Source organism: Myiozetetes cayanensis, unplaced genomic scaffold (genome assembly GCF_022539395.1).
Source record: "Myiozetetes cayanensis isolate MyiCay16 unplaced genomic scaffold, myiCay2020 scf66, whole genome shotgun sequence".
In the NCBI taxonomy this organism is placed as follows: Eukaryota; Metazoa; Chordata; class Aves; order Passeriformes; family Tyrannidae; genus Myiozetetes; species Myiozetetes cayanensis.
The window spans coordinates 50,123-63,502 of NW_026087920.1; the positions used below are offsets into that span (position 1 = coordinate 50,123).

The 13,380-nt window shown below is 64.1% G+C and overlaps 1 protein-coding gene across 1 annotated transcript in view; it reads left to right on the forward strand.

The window, feature by feature from the left end:
• LRP1 (LDL receptor related protein 1) overlaps nt 1-13,380 on the forward strand; it is a 69,986-nt gene that overhangs the window by 35,395 nt on the left and 21,211 nt on the right. Inside the window, 28 exon segments of the mRNA XM_050337450.1 lie at nt 5-194; nt 515-640; nt 737-877; nt 1,143-1,268; nt 1,479-1,595; nt 1,729-1,809; nt 3,930-4,097; nt 4,294-4,476; nt 4,693-4,893; nt 4,974-5,219; nt 5,358-5,555; nt 5,993-6,197; nt 6,314-6,478; nt 6,763-7,007; nt 7,264-7,395; nt 7,487-7,714; nt 7,863-8,037; nt 8,305-8,399; nt 8,623-8,772; nt 8,898-9,038; nt 9,148-9,276; nt 9,933-10,064; nt 10,269-10,403; nt 10,479-10,608; nt 11,031-11,157; nt 11,344-11,495; nt 11,625-11,749; nt 11,949-12,320. Of these exon segments, the coding sequence (XP_050193407.1) occupies nt 5-194; nt 515-640; nt 737-877; nt 1,143-1,268; nt 1,479-1,595; nt 1,729-1,809; nt 3,930-4,097; nt 4,294-4,476; nt 4,693-4,893; nt 4,974-5,219; nt 5,358-5,555; nt 5,993-6,197; nt 6,314-6,478; nt 6,763-7,007; nt 7,264-7,395; nt 7,487-7,714; nt 7,863-8,037; nt 8,305-8,399; nt 8,623-8,772; nt 8,898-9,038; nt 9,148-9,276; nt 9,933-10,064; nt 10,269-10,403; nt 10,479-10,608; nt 11,031-11,157; nt 11,344-11,495; nt 11,625-11,749; nt 11,949-12,320 (4,615 nt within the window).

Here is a 13,380-nt window from a genome sequence, read left to right on the forward strand (position 1 = left end):
GCAGATCGTGTACGAGGGCCCAGAGCTGAATCACGCCTTCGGGCTGTGCCACTACAGCAACTTCCTCTTCTGGACCGAGTACCGCAGCGGCAGCATCTACCGGCTGGACCAGGCCTCCAAGGCCGTGAGCCTGCTCCGCAACGAGCGCCCGCCCATCTTCGAGATCCGGATGTACGACGCGCAGCAGCAGCAAGGTGTGGGGGCTGCAGCAGGGGTGGGGCTGGGGGGTGAGGATGAGCCCTGCCTAAGCAGCCCCTCACCCCTTTTTGCTTCCTTTTGGCCATCCCCATGCACAATTCTCTTTGTGGTGCTCATCCCCTGCCCTTGCAGCCCCCCCTCCCTCTCCCACCCCTATTCCGTCAGGCTCTGTGTCCCCTCAGGGGTCCCCATGGCCTCATGAGCTGGGTCTCTGGCTGGGTTCCAACTGTGGGGTTCGTTGAGGGTGTCCGGGGACACCCCCGTGGGGTCCCTGGGCATGGAGGTCCCATCTCCTCACCCTGCTTTGCCTCCACAGTGGGCTCCAACAAGTGCCGCGTCAACAACGGGGGCTGCAGCAGCCTGTGCCTGGCCACCCCCCGGGGCCGCCAGTGCGCCTGCGCCGAGGACCAGGTCCTGGGGGCAGACTCCGTCACCTGCGAGGGTAGGCTGCCCTGGGACCCTCGTGGGGACCCCCTTTCCCGTGGGACGCCGTACTTGGTGACCCGGTTCAAATCCTCGCCGTGCTCTCCCCCGGCAGCCAACCCGTCCTACATCCCGCCGCCGCAGTGCCAGCCCGGCGAGTTCGCCTGCAAGAACAGCCGCTGCATCCAGGAGCGCTGGAAGTGCGACGGGGACAACGACTGCCTGGACAACAGCGATGAGGCCCCCGAGCTCTGCCGTGCGTGACCCCCTTCTGTGTGCTGGGACTGGGGCTTGGGCTCCCCCAGGTTTGGGGTCGGGCAGCTGGGACCCCTCCGTCCCCTCCCCAGCTGGAGGGAGCGGGATGGAGCGTGGTTGAAGGGAGAAATGGGGATTGGGATCCTGATCCCCACTTTACCTGAGGCCTGTCCCTTTAGCCCTTTTCTGTCTATTTTTCCTCCACTGGACGCGGAGGAGGGACGGGGTGGGATGAGGGGCAGGTCCTGAGCGGGTGTCCCCCACAGACCAGCACACCTGCCCCTCGGACCGCTTCAAGTGCAAGAACAACCGCTGCATCCCCAACCGCTGGCTCTGCGACGGGGACAACGACTGCGGGAACAACGAGGATGAGTCCAACTCCACCTGCTCAGGTGAGGAACCTGCCTTATCCTCAGGGAGCCATGGGAGAGTCCTTGCTGAGCCGCAGCTGTAGCTGTTCCCTGTGGGCTGAGCTGTCGGGGTCTCACACATCCCTGGGCTTCAGCTGTGCCTTGCAGGAGCCTGGGGAGTTGTTCCCCACCTTCCCTGGCAAAACAGGGCACCACCAGCCACTAATGCTCTGTCTGTCCCTCCCTGGCCAGCCCGGACCTGCTCCCCCAACCAGTTCTCCTGTGCCAGCGGCCGCTGCATCCCCGTCTCCTGGACGTGTGACCTGGACGACGACTGCGGGGACCGCTCCGACGAGTCCGCCTCGTGCGGTGAGCTGCGCCTGGGAGCACTGGGAGCACGGGGGTCTTTGGGGGTGCTGCTCCTCACCCTTCCGTGGGGCCGTGGGGGTTGGAGCGTACCCAGGGTGTCCCTGTGCTCACGGTGCCTCTGCCTCCTCCACAGCCTACCCGACCTGCTTCCCCCTGACACAGTTCACCTGCAACAACGGGCGCTGCATCAACATCAACTGGCGCTGTGACAACGGTGAGGACCCTGGCCCAGACCCCACGGCGAGAGCCGAGGCGGGGGTGCAGCCCGGCAGGGGCCCCGCTTTGGCAAGGGCCAGTTGTCAGCATGTGCTGAAGGGCAGAACCAGGTCCTGGAGGGAGCAGATGTGAGGCAAAGCCGAGCACATCCTGCAGTCTCCAGCCCCACATTTCCCTTGGCTGCCCCCAGCGCAGCGTGTGCTGCAGGAATAACCTGGCAGGGATCGTTTCAGACCTTGGATGGGTCTCCAAAACTCTGCCCCAGAGGTGGAGCTGAGCAGAGAGTGGCTGGTGCAGCTGGCAGGGCTGAGCCATGTCCTGCAGCCCCAGGGAGGGCAGGAAAGCTCTCTTGGTCAGTTCCCATCTGCCCTCGGATCTTTGCAGGGCCAGGCCTGGGACAGAGGGTTCGCCCCAAGGCTGCTTTGCTTCCCCACAAGTTTATTTGAGCCGCTCTGCATCGTTATGTTTAATTAGTGGCTTCAGAGCAGACGAGACACTGGATGAACTCCCGGGATTAGTGGAGCTGTGGGTGGAGGACTCCTCCTGGAGCCTTCCTGAGCTCCCTCAGAGCTGGCCCTGCCGAGGGTGGTCCCTTCTCCTGGGATCCCCCACCGTGGCAGCCAGGCCATGGCGTGAAGCCCCTTCATGCAGCCACAAGCCTGCCTGGGGCAGGAGCTGTAGCACCACAGGGCTCCCCCAGCCCGGCTGCCCCCGCTCCCCCAGCACCCTCTGCTGCTTCTGGTCTCGCCACCCAGTGCCTGCACAGCCTCTGTGTGTCCGTGTCTGTGTCCACGTCCCGGTGTCTGTGCCGCCCGCTGTGCCGTGGTGTGTTGTGTTTGTCACTGTGCCCACGCTCCTGTCTGGTGGTTCTGTGTTTCAGAAAAAGATTGTGGGGATGGCTCTGACGAAAAGAACTGTCCAAAGCCTACCGGTTAGTGCATAGATCAACATGCACCAGACCCCCACCTGGCCCCTGAGCCCCCAAACCTGCCCCTCCAGAGGGCTGTGAGCCCCTTGGGGCTGCTGTTCTGGACACTGGCAATGCCCCCATGCCTCCAGCAATGCCCCCTCTGCCTCCAGCAATGACTCTTCTGCCTCCAGCAATGCCCCCTCTGCCTCCAGCAATGCCCCCTCTGCCTCTGGTAATGCCCCTTCTGCCTCCAGCAATGACTCTTCTGCCTCCAGCAATGTCCCCCGTACCTCCGGCAATGCCTGCCAAACCCTCTGGAAATGCCCCCCCATGCCTTGGCAGTGTCCCCCACGCTCTCCAGCAATGCCCCCTGTGCTCTCCAGCAGTGGGAGGGATGCGCTGGGTGCCAGGGAATGAACCCAGTGTCCCTCCCAGCTCACCAGGCAGAGCCCCTTGGGAAGCTTCTCTTGGTGGAAACCCAGGGCTGCATGTGCAGGAGCTGGGCTGCTGCTGAGGCCGTGTGGCAGCCAGCAGTGCCATTGCCCTGAGCTGTGCCATCGTTCCCAGCTTTGCCATGGTCCCTGTGCCCGTTGTGAGGCACTGGAAAGGCAAATAACCTTGACCAGCCCTCGGATGGGGCATCCACAGCAGAATGGAGCCCTGTCGTGGTCCCCAAGCCAGGCCCCCCATGCTGAACCAGCAGAGGGGCCGCATTGCCAGTGTCCTGGTACCCTCAGACCAAAGCTCCCCCTGCCCATCAGCGGGCTAGGGGCTTTTCTCCAGGCAATCTGAACCCCCAATTGGCTGCACCAGCCCCCTCCCCGTGGGTGCACCCCCAAAGGAGCACCCTGACCCCCAGCCCCGCTCCCCCCGGAGCGGAGCGGAGCCTCCCCAGGTCCATGGCTGATCTATGCAGTTTCTGTGTTCCATTTTCTCTGTGCGCTGCTGGTGCTGTGGCAGAGAGGGGGGTGGGAGGGCCGGGGGTCTCTGGTCTGTGGTGGGGGTCCCGCCACCAGTGCCGAGGGGCCACTGTCACCCCGTGTCCTGTCTGCCGGCGTGCTCTGTCCCGTATCCCTGGTGTTCCCCGCTTCCCCCACCGCTGCCTCTGGCGGGGGGGTCTCTGCTGTCCTCCCTCCTGCCGTGCCTCTGCCAGACCCCTCCCCATCGGGCACCCGCTGACCCCCTGCCCGCTCCCCTTCGCCCTGCAGACAACGACTGTGGGGACAACAGTGACGAGGCGGGGTGCAGCCACTCCTGCTCCAGCAACCAGTTCAAGTGCAACAGCGGGCGCTGCATCCCCGTGCACTGGACCTGCGACGGGGACAACGACTGCGGCGACTACAGCGACGAGACCCACGCCAACTGCACCAACCAGGGTGAGCCCCGGCACGGGGGAGGGCGTGGGGCATGGATCCCCCTCCGAGCAGAGCTCCGCTGCTTCCAGCCTGGATCCCCCTCCTGCGTCTCTGGGTGTCCCTGGCTCTTTCCCTGCTGACTGAGAGCCTGATCCCCCCACCCCCGAGCCCCTCAGCTCCTCGGGGCGCAGGCAGTGAGCGGGTCCCCTCCCCACAGCCACGCGCCCCCCCGGGGGGTGCCACGCGGACGAGTTCCAGTGCCGGCTGGACGGGCTGTGCATCCCCATGCGCTGGCGCTGCGATGGCGACACGGACTGCATGGACTCCAGCGACGAGAAGAACTGCGAGGGCGTCACCCACGTCTGCGACCCCAGCATCAAGTTCGGCTGCAAGGACTCGGGTGAGAGCAAGGGGAAGGGGAGGGACAAAAATGGGGAAACGCGCACAGCCAACCCACGAACCGTGACCTTCTCCCCCTCTGACCCGGGGAAGGGGCTGGGACTTGCCTTGGCGGGTCGGGGACGGGGGTGGAGGGACACCAGCTCTGGGGCACCCCAAATACCTGGAATAACATCTCTGGGTCTGCTCTGCCCCCTCCCCGCCCCTTCCCCCTCAGCCCGCTGCATCAGCAAGGCCTGGGTCTGTGATGGGGACAGGGACTGTGAGGACAACTCTGACGAGGAGAACTGCGAGTCTCTGGTGTGCAAACCCCCCTCGCACACCTGTGCCAACAACACCTCCATCTGCCTGCCCCCCGAGAAGCTCTGCGACGGCTCTGACGACTGCGGCGACGGCTCCGACGAGGGCGAGCTCTGCGGTGAGCACGGGGACGGGGCTGGGGACCCGGCGTGTCCCGGGAGGTGACGAGGAGGTGACGAGCCCGTCCTGTCCTTGCAGACCAGTGTTCCCTCAACAACGGGGGCTGCAGCCACAACTGCACGGTGGCCCCCGGCGAGGGCATCGTGTGCTCCTGCCCCCTGGGCATGGAGCTGGGCGCCGACAACAAGACCTGCCAGATCCAGAGCTACTGTGCCAAGCACCTCAAGTGCAGCCAGAAGTGCGAGCAGGACAAGTACAACGTCAAGTGCTCCTGCTACGAGGGCTGGATGCTGGAGCCCGACGGCGAGAGCTGCCGCAGCCTGGGTGCGTGAAGGGGGGTGCCTTGGGTGGGGATTTGTCCTCTCATGGAGCTGAGGGTTGTGCTGACAGGCGTGGCTGGGAGCAGGCACATGATCCCCTGCCTTGTCCATGCCCCCTCTGACCCTTCCCTGCTCCCCCCAGACCCCTTCAAACCGTTCATCATATTCTCTAACCGCCACGAGATCCGCCGCATCGACCTGCACCGGGGGGACTACAGTGTCCTGGTGCCCGGGCTGCGCAACACCATCGCCCTGGACTTCCACCTCAACCAGAGCTCCCTGTACTGGACCGACGTGGTGGAGGACAAGATCTACAGGGGAAAGCTGCTGGAGAACGGGGGTGCGGAGCCTTAGGACCTGGGGGGCTGCTGGGTGGGATCAGTGACTCCGTAACACCTGCAGCGATGTGGCATCTGGAGCCCACGGCCCTGATAGTGATCCCATTCTGCTCTCATTATGCGGGAGTTAATTAGCATTCCCAGTGCTTCCCTGATGGTAATTGCAGCCCAGCACCTGGGCACAGAGCTGAGGCTCCTCCCCATCATTGCTGCTCCCAAGAGCAGTGGGGCAGCAAGAGCTCAGAGCTGGGAGTGTGGGTGGAGGGCTGAGCCCTTTGGGGTTCGGACCACGGACAGGGGGCAGACCCCATATAGGGAGAACAAGTCCCCCTGCCACTGACCTCAGTTATTCTGGGTGGAGCTGTTGAGGATGGGGACATGGTGGTGGTGGATGGGCCAGGGAAGAGGCACCAGCCTGAGCTCTCACACTGTCCCACAGCTCTGACCAGCTTTGAGGTGGTGATACAGTATGGGCTGGCCACCCCCGAGGGACTGGCCGTGGACTGGATCGCTGGCAACATCTACTGGGTGGAGAGCAACCTGGACCAGATCGAGGTGGCCAAGCTGGACGGCACCATGCGGACCACGCTGCTGGCCGGGGACATCGAGCACCCCCGCGCCATCGCCCTGGACCCCCGCTATGGGTGAGGCAGGAGGGGCCGGTGCTCGCCAGGACACGCTGCCACCCCTGGGACCTTACCAGGGGGAAGAGACCATGGGCTGCTGCGCTGATGGTGCCCCTTGCTGTCCCTCCCGGCAGGATCCTGTTCTGGACGGACTGGGACGCCAGCCTGCCCCGCATCGAGGCCGCCTCCATGAGCGGCGAGGGCCGGCGCACCATCCACAAGGAGACGGGCTCTGGGGGGTGGCCCAACGGGCTCACTGTGGACTACCTGGAAAAGCGCATCCTCTGGATCGATGCCAGGTAGGGCCAGGACAGCTGTCCCTGCCTCCCCATCCCTCCCAGTCTGGACTTCCCCTCGCTCCAGTGTCGTGCTGGGCTGGGAGCGAGAGGCCTTTGCGCTGTGGGCTCCGTTTGTGTCTCCCGACACATTCCAGCCCTCGCTCTGGGTTTTCTCCTCCGTGGATCCCTGGTGTAAATCAGCAGCTGTCCCACGGCTGCTTAGACCCTGCATGTTGTTACTGTTGGGTTAAAGACCCCACAGTGCCCCCTCCCCACCCCCCTCACCCTCGTCTCTGCCGGGGCAGGTCGGACGCCATCTACTCAGCCCTGTACGATGGGACGGGGCACATCGAGGTGCTGCGGGGCCACGAGTACCTGTCCCACCCCTTTGCTGTCACTCTGTACGGGGGGGAGGTGTACTGGACCGACTGGCGCACCAACACGCTGGCCAAGGCCAACAAGTGGACGGGGCACAACGTGACGGTGGTGCAGAGGACCAACACGCAGCCCTTCGACCTGCAGGTGTATCACCCCTCCCGGCAGCCCCTGGGTGAGGCTGGGGGAGCGGAGGTGGCGGGATGGGGTGGGGGGAGCACGGGGAGGGACGGTGCCAGCACTCGGTCTGCGCCCACACTCACTCGGAGCGCCGGGTGGGTGTCGTTCCCACCTCAGTGAGTGATGAGGTGATGATGGCCCAAACTCCTCAATGGGGCAGGCAGGGAGCTGGGGGGGCTGCAGCTCTTGGGGGCCTCCTGGGGAGGTGTCCCCAGAGACAGGGACATCACTGAGTCCTGTCCCTTTTGCAGCTCCTAATCCCTGCGAAGCCAACGGGGGCAAAGGGCCATGTTCCCACCTCTGCCTCATCAACTACAACCGCACCTTGTCCTGTGCCTGCCCCCACCTCATGAAGCTGGACAAGGACAACACGACCTGCTATGGTAGGGGTCTGCCTGGGCCCCCCAGGCCAGAGGGACAAGTGGGTGATGGGGAGCTGAGGTCCCACCGCTGCCCCTCTTCTCCCTCTCCCAGAGTTCAAGAAGTTCCTGCTGTACGCGCGGCAGATGGAGATCCGGGGCGTGGACATCGACAACCCCTACTACAACTACATCATCTCCTTCACTGTGCCTGACATCGACAACGTCACGGTGGTGGACTACGACGCGCTGGAGCAGCGCATTTACTGGTCAGACGTCCGCACCCAGACCATCAAGAGAGCCTTCATCAACGGCACTGGCGTGGAGACCGTGGTCTCTGCGGGTGGGTGTGGGGCACCATCGCCCCCAGAGCTGGGGTCCCCGCCCCTGCAGAGCCTTCAGCTCCATGAGATCGGCCCTTCCTCTTCGCCTGAGCATCACCCCAACCCTGTCCTCCCAGCTGATGAGCTCCCATCCCCGTTCCCTTGCAGACCTGCCCAACGCTCACGGCCTCTCTGTGGACTGGGTGTCCAGAAACCTTTTCTGGACCAGCTACGATGCCAACAAGAAGCAGATCAACGTGGCCCGGCTGGACGGCTCCTTCAAGAACGCGGTGATCCAGGGGCTGGATAAGCCCCACTGCCTGGTGGTTCATCCTCTCCGGGGGTGAGTCTGGCGGGACGTGGTGCCAGTGGGTTGGGGTTGGGCCGGGAGCATCCCAGGAGGAGGAGGAGGTGTGTGTGCAGGCACATGTGTGTGCGTGACGGTGCACATATGTGATGGAGGAGAGAACAGGTTGCTCTCCCTGCATGTCAGCACGTGTAGGAGGTGTGTGAGAGGAGGTGGGAGGTGGGCTGTGCCGTGAGCGGGGCTGGGAGGGCCCAGGGGGTGCTGGCACTGTGTCCCCTCACCCATTGTCCCCTCACTGTGCAGGAAGCTGTACTGGACAGACGGGGACAACATCAGCGTGGCCAACATGGATGGCAGCAACCGCACGCTCCTCTTCACCAACCAGAAGGGACCTGTTGGTATGGACCCCCCGGGATCCCCCCATCTCACCTTGCTGTCCTGCAGAGGCCTCAAGTGCCTGCTCTGGCTCCCCAGGGGAGTGGCAGCTGCCCTGTGCTGGGTCACCCCAACCTCACCTGCCCACTCTCTCCATCACTCATGGCCCTGCCAGTCCCGTCCCACCTCCCGACCAGTGACGGTCCCTGTGTGCCACCGGGACACTGATGTTCCCGTCCTTTCCAGGTCTGGCCATCGACTACCCAGAGAGCAAATTGTACTGGATCAGCTCTGGCAATGGCACCATCAACAGGTGTGACCTGGATGGCAGCAACCTGGAGGTGATCGAGTCCGTGCGGAGCCAGCTGAGCAAGGCCACGGCCCTGGCCATCATGGGTGAGGGCTGGCGAAGGGCGAGACCTTTCCCTGTCTCCGGGCCCTGCCCGAGCTCTCGTGCCCATCTCAGCGGGGGCAGGAGGGGATGGGGAGCGCTGCCACATGCTCCTGCCTTCTCCTGCCAGGGGACAAGCTGTGGTGGGCTGACCAGGCCTCGGAGAGGATGGGCACCTGCAACAAGAAGGACGGGACGGAGGTGACGGTGCTGCGCAACAGCACCACGCTGGTGATGCACATGAAGGTGTACGACGAGAGCGTCCAGCAGGGTGAGCGGGGGGTCCTGGGGCAGACACCCCGTGTGGGCACTGCCTGCCCCAGCCCTGGCGGGTGCTCCCTGTCTCCCCACGGCCCCTCAACCCCTTCTCTTTGCCGCAGCCGGGACCAACCCCTGCAGCCACAACAACGGGGACTGCTCTCAGCTCTGCCTCCCCACCTCCGAGAGCTCCCGCTCCTGCATGTGCACGGCGGGCTACAGCCTGAAGAGTGGGCAGCAGTCCTGTGAAGGTGAGTGTGCCTGCTATGGGGGGACACTGGGGGGCTTGGAGGGGTGATGGGCTCAGGTGGCAGCAAGACCTTGGCATGGACTGTCCCTGATGAGCACGGGGGCACTGCTGGGGCCCTGAGGGCATCGTGGGAGGAGGGGAGTGGGGCAGCATGACAGGAGCCCCCCAAGGAGAGGTGGGACCCTCACTGTGGGCAGTGGGTTTGGGTCACTGGGAGTGGGGCCGAGCAGATCCCCCGTCCCCGCCGCGTTTGCCACCGTCTGCCCGGGCACTGCCAGGGCCTCTGAAAGGCTGTTTGTGTGCAAAGTGTTCCGGGTGGTTTTGGAGGGGGCTGGCAGAGCTCTGCACCATCTGGGTCAGGGCAGGGGCTGAATAACAAGCGCTGCCCTGACCCAGATGCGCCGCGGAGCCTTTGCCAGCACAAAGGGGGAGTGGGGGGTGGTGAGAAGGGGCCTCGCTCGTGCTCCCCTGGGCCCTGGAGTGGGGCAGGACCCTGGAACGGGCTGTGCCAGGGGTTCAGCCCCCAGGGAGGTCTGGGACGGGCCCACAGAACCCTGCCAGGCTCATTCTCCACAGAGCAGCAGTCACAGTTTTCCATGGGGGAGGGACAGCCTGTGGTTTATGGGATGTCTGACTGTCCCCACACCCGTGTCACAGGTGTTGGCTCCTTCCTCCTGTACTCGGTCCACGAGGGCATCCGGGGCATTCCCCTGGACCCCAACGACAAGTCCGATGCTCTTGTGCCAGTGTCAGGAACCTCCCTGGCTGTGGGGATCGACTTCCATGCAGGTGATGCAGGGCTGGGAACAGGGCAGGGGGGCTGGGAAGAGACCGGAGGGGGAACTCCAGACGCCACTTTGGCAGAACTCTGCCCCGGAAGGTCCCCCCTCGGCAGCGCCGGGTGAAGGAGGGTTTTGGGGCCCTGGGGTGCAGGTCTGTGCCACTCCAGGGACTGTCACTGACACCCCCCTCCTGCCTCCTCGTGCCTCTCAGAGAACGACACGATTTACTGGGTGGACATGGGCCTGAGCACCATCAGCCGGGCCAAGCGGGACCAGACGTGGCGCGAGGACGTGGTCACCAACGGCATCGGCCGCGTGGAGGGCATCGCCGTGGACTGGATCGCCGGTGGGAGGGGGCTGCGGAGCTGGGGGCGGCGGGGGCGGTGGGGCTCGTGTGGGGGCTCACCGTCCCCTCTCGCAGGAAACATCTACTGGACGGACCAGGGCTTCGATGTCATCGAGGTGGCCCGGCTGAACGGGTCCTTCCGCTACGTGGTCATCTCGCAGGGGCTGGACAAGCCCCGGGCCATCACCGTCCATCCGGAGAAGGGGTGAGACTGCACAAAGCCCTTCCCAGAGAGGGGTGGGCATGGAGCAGAGACCCCCACACCTCTCAGCAGAGCCGTGGGTTTACATATGGCAGGGAAGGACTTGCAGGTCTCCTGCCACACCAGTGGGTCAACCCCGGGTGTAACCCTGCTGAGCCCCCTGGGAGCTCCCTGGGACTTGGTGGGTGCCAACACCTCAGCAAATCCAAGTGGAGCCTCCCCAGCCTGACTCCAGCTTTGGGCAGAGTCCCAGGGAGAGGAGAGGTGTTTGGATCCAAAGAGGGCTGGAGATGCAGGGTCTGCAAGCCCAGAGGATCCAGACTGACATCCTAATGGGGGGGATAGGGAGGGGTGTTTGTCCCAGAGGGCCCCAGGATGGTGCTCCTGGTGACATCCCTGTGGTGATGTCCCTGCTGTCCCCTCAGGTACCTGTTCTGGACGGAGTGGGGGCAGTACCCCCGCATCGAGCGCTCGCGCCTGGACGGGACCGAGCGGATGGTGCTGGTGAACGTCAGCATCAGTTGGCCCAACGGCATTTCCGTGGACTACGAGGTACAGTTGGCATCTGGGAGGATGGGACTGGTCCCAAGGGTCCCTGCAGCTGTCTCCTGATGGTGGGGAGGGCTCCAGAGTCTCAGGAGGGTTGTCCAGGGTGGTCTCCTGGATCGTGGCATGTCCCACTGGAGGTGCAGAGGGTGCCACCCCGGTGCCAACTGGGATGCTCTCTCATCACCGCAGGATGGGAAGCTGTACTGGTGCGATGCCCGGACAGACAAGATCGAACGGATTGACCTGGAGACGGGCGAGAACCGGGAGGTCGTCCTGTCCAGCAACAACATGGACATGTTCTCCGTGTCGGTCTTCGAGGAGTACATTTACTGGAGCGATAGGTGCGATGCCAGGGGGCCTGGGGGGGTCTGGGCACCTGCTGTGTGGAGGGTGGGGGGAGCTGGCAGGTGCTGTGAAAAGGTGGGGACAGGTCCCATGCTGGTCACTTGGTTGACTCTGTGTTTCCTCAGGACTCACGCCAACGGCTCCATCAAAAGAGGCAACAAGGACAACGCCACCGAGTCAGTGTCTCTGCGAACAGGGATCGGTGTGCAGCTCAAGGACATCAAAGTCTTCAACCGGGCCCGGCAGAAGGGTGAGAGCCCAGGCATGGGAGGTGGCCACACGTGCAGGGAGGGGCTCAGCTCCTCATGTGGGGAGAGGGATGACATCGACTGGGTCACCATGTTGTTGTCAGGGCCGCGTTGCACCGTGGGCTGAGCAGGGAGAGCCAGACGCAGCCTGGGCACGTTCTGCCCAGCCCCTCACCCAGTCCCCCCTTTTATCCCCTGCAGGCACCAACATCTGTGCCCAGAACAACGGGGACTGCCAGCAGCTGTGCCTGTACCGCGGCGGCGGGCAGAGGACGTGCGCCTGCGCCCACGGGATGCTGGCGGACGACAGCGTGAGCTGCCGGGACTACGACGGGTACCTGCTGTACTCGGAGCGCACCATCCTCAAGAGCATCCACCTGTCGGACGAGAACAACCTCAACGCGCCCATCAAGCCCTTCGAGGACGCGGAGCACATGAAGAACGTCATCGCCCTGGCCTTCGACTACCGCTACGGCTCCAAGGGCAGCAACCGCATCTTCTACAGCGACATCCACTTCGGCAACATCCAGCAGATCAACGACGACGGCACGGGGCGCAAGACCATCGTGGAGAGTGAGTGGCCCCGGGGCTGCCCGTCTGTGTCTGCCCCCAGACCCCTCTTCCTGCCCTCCCCCACCTTGTCCTGCACCCCCTCCCTCCTGTCCCAAAGGGGTTTTGGCCCTTGGAGAGCACGTTTTGGTGCTTTTGGGGGTGTTCGGAGCAGCCTCGGGCACGGGCTCGGCCGTGAGGTTTCTGAGGAGCCTCTGGAAGTGGACACAGGCGTTGGGAGCAGTCTGCAGAGCTCGTTCTGGCACGGAGAGCGTGTCACGAGGCTCGGGCGTGCCTCACTCTAGAAACAGGCGCTGCAGCAAACTCAGGATCAGCTCCACGCTCGCATTCACCTCCCGAGGCAGCGCCCTGAGCCCTGACCCTCGCTGTGCCCGGCCCTGGCCTCACCTCCAGCCCTCACCTTGCACTTGGTTGGGTTTACTGGTACCTGTAGCAACTTAAAAGAACCACGACTGGTGCTCCAGGAGCTCCCTCAGCCAGGGCCGTGCCATGCTGCTAATGAGCGAATTCACAGCAGCACTTGCTGTGACTTTATCCCTGAGATGGGAGAGCAAGGCTCAGCTCTGCCAGCCGCTTCATTAAACCCTTTGCTGAGCGTTAATGAGGGAGGAAGGATGGGTGCACAGTTCAGCTCCCTGGTTGCCATGAGGCTTTACCTCGTCATTTTGTGCCCCTGGGGCTCAGCTCTCCCCTGGCAGTGGGGGATCCTCCCCTTCCCAGCGCTGCTGCTGTGGACCTGGAGCAAGGTCCGGCCGGTGTGGATCTTGAGAGAGCCAAATTCAAATCCTTGGAGCATCATAGGTGTCCATCCCTCAGCCTTCCTGCGAGGGAGGGTGGCTGCAGCAGAGTTGTGCCTACTGTGGTGTTTGCTCACCCCAAGCACAGAGCCCAGCCCCACCATCCACCCCGCTGGTGTGGTGTTACCCAGCAGCCAAAGCCTCCAAGGGTTGTCTTGGCTGTAATTAAAAGCAGTAACTTCAGTGTCCTGGAGTCGGGGTCAGCGCTGGCTGTGTGGGGTGAGCCGGCAGCCTTGCCGTGGTCTGGGGCTGGATGTGACCCCTGC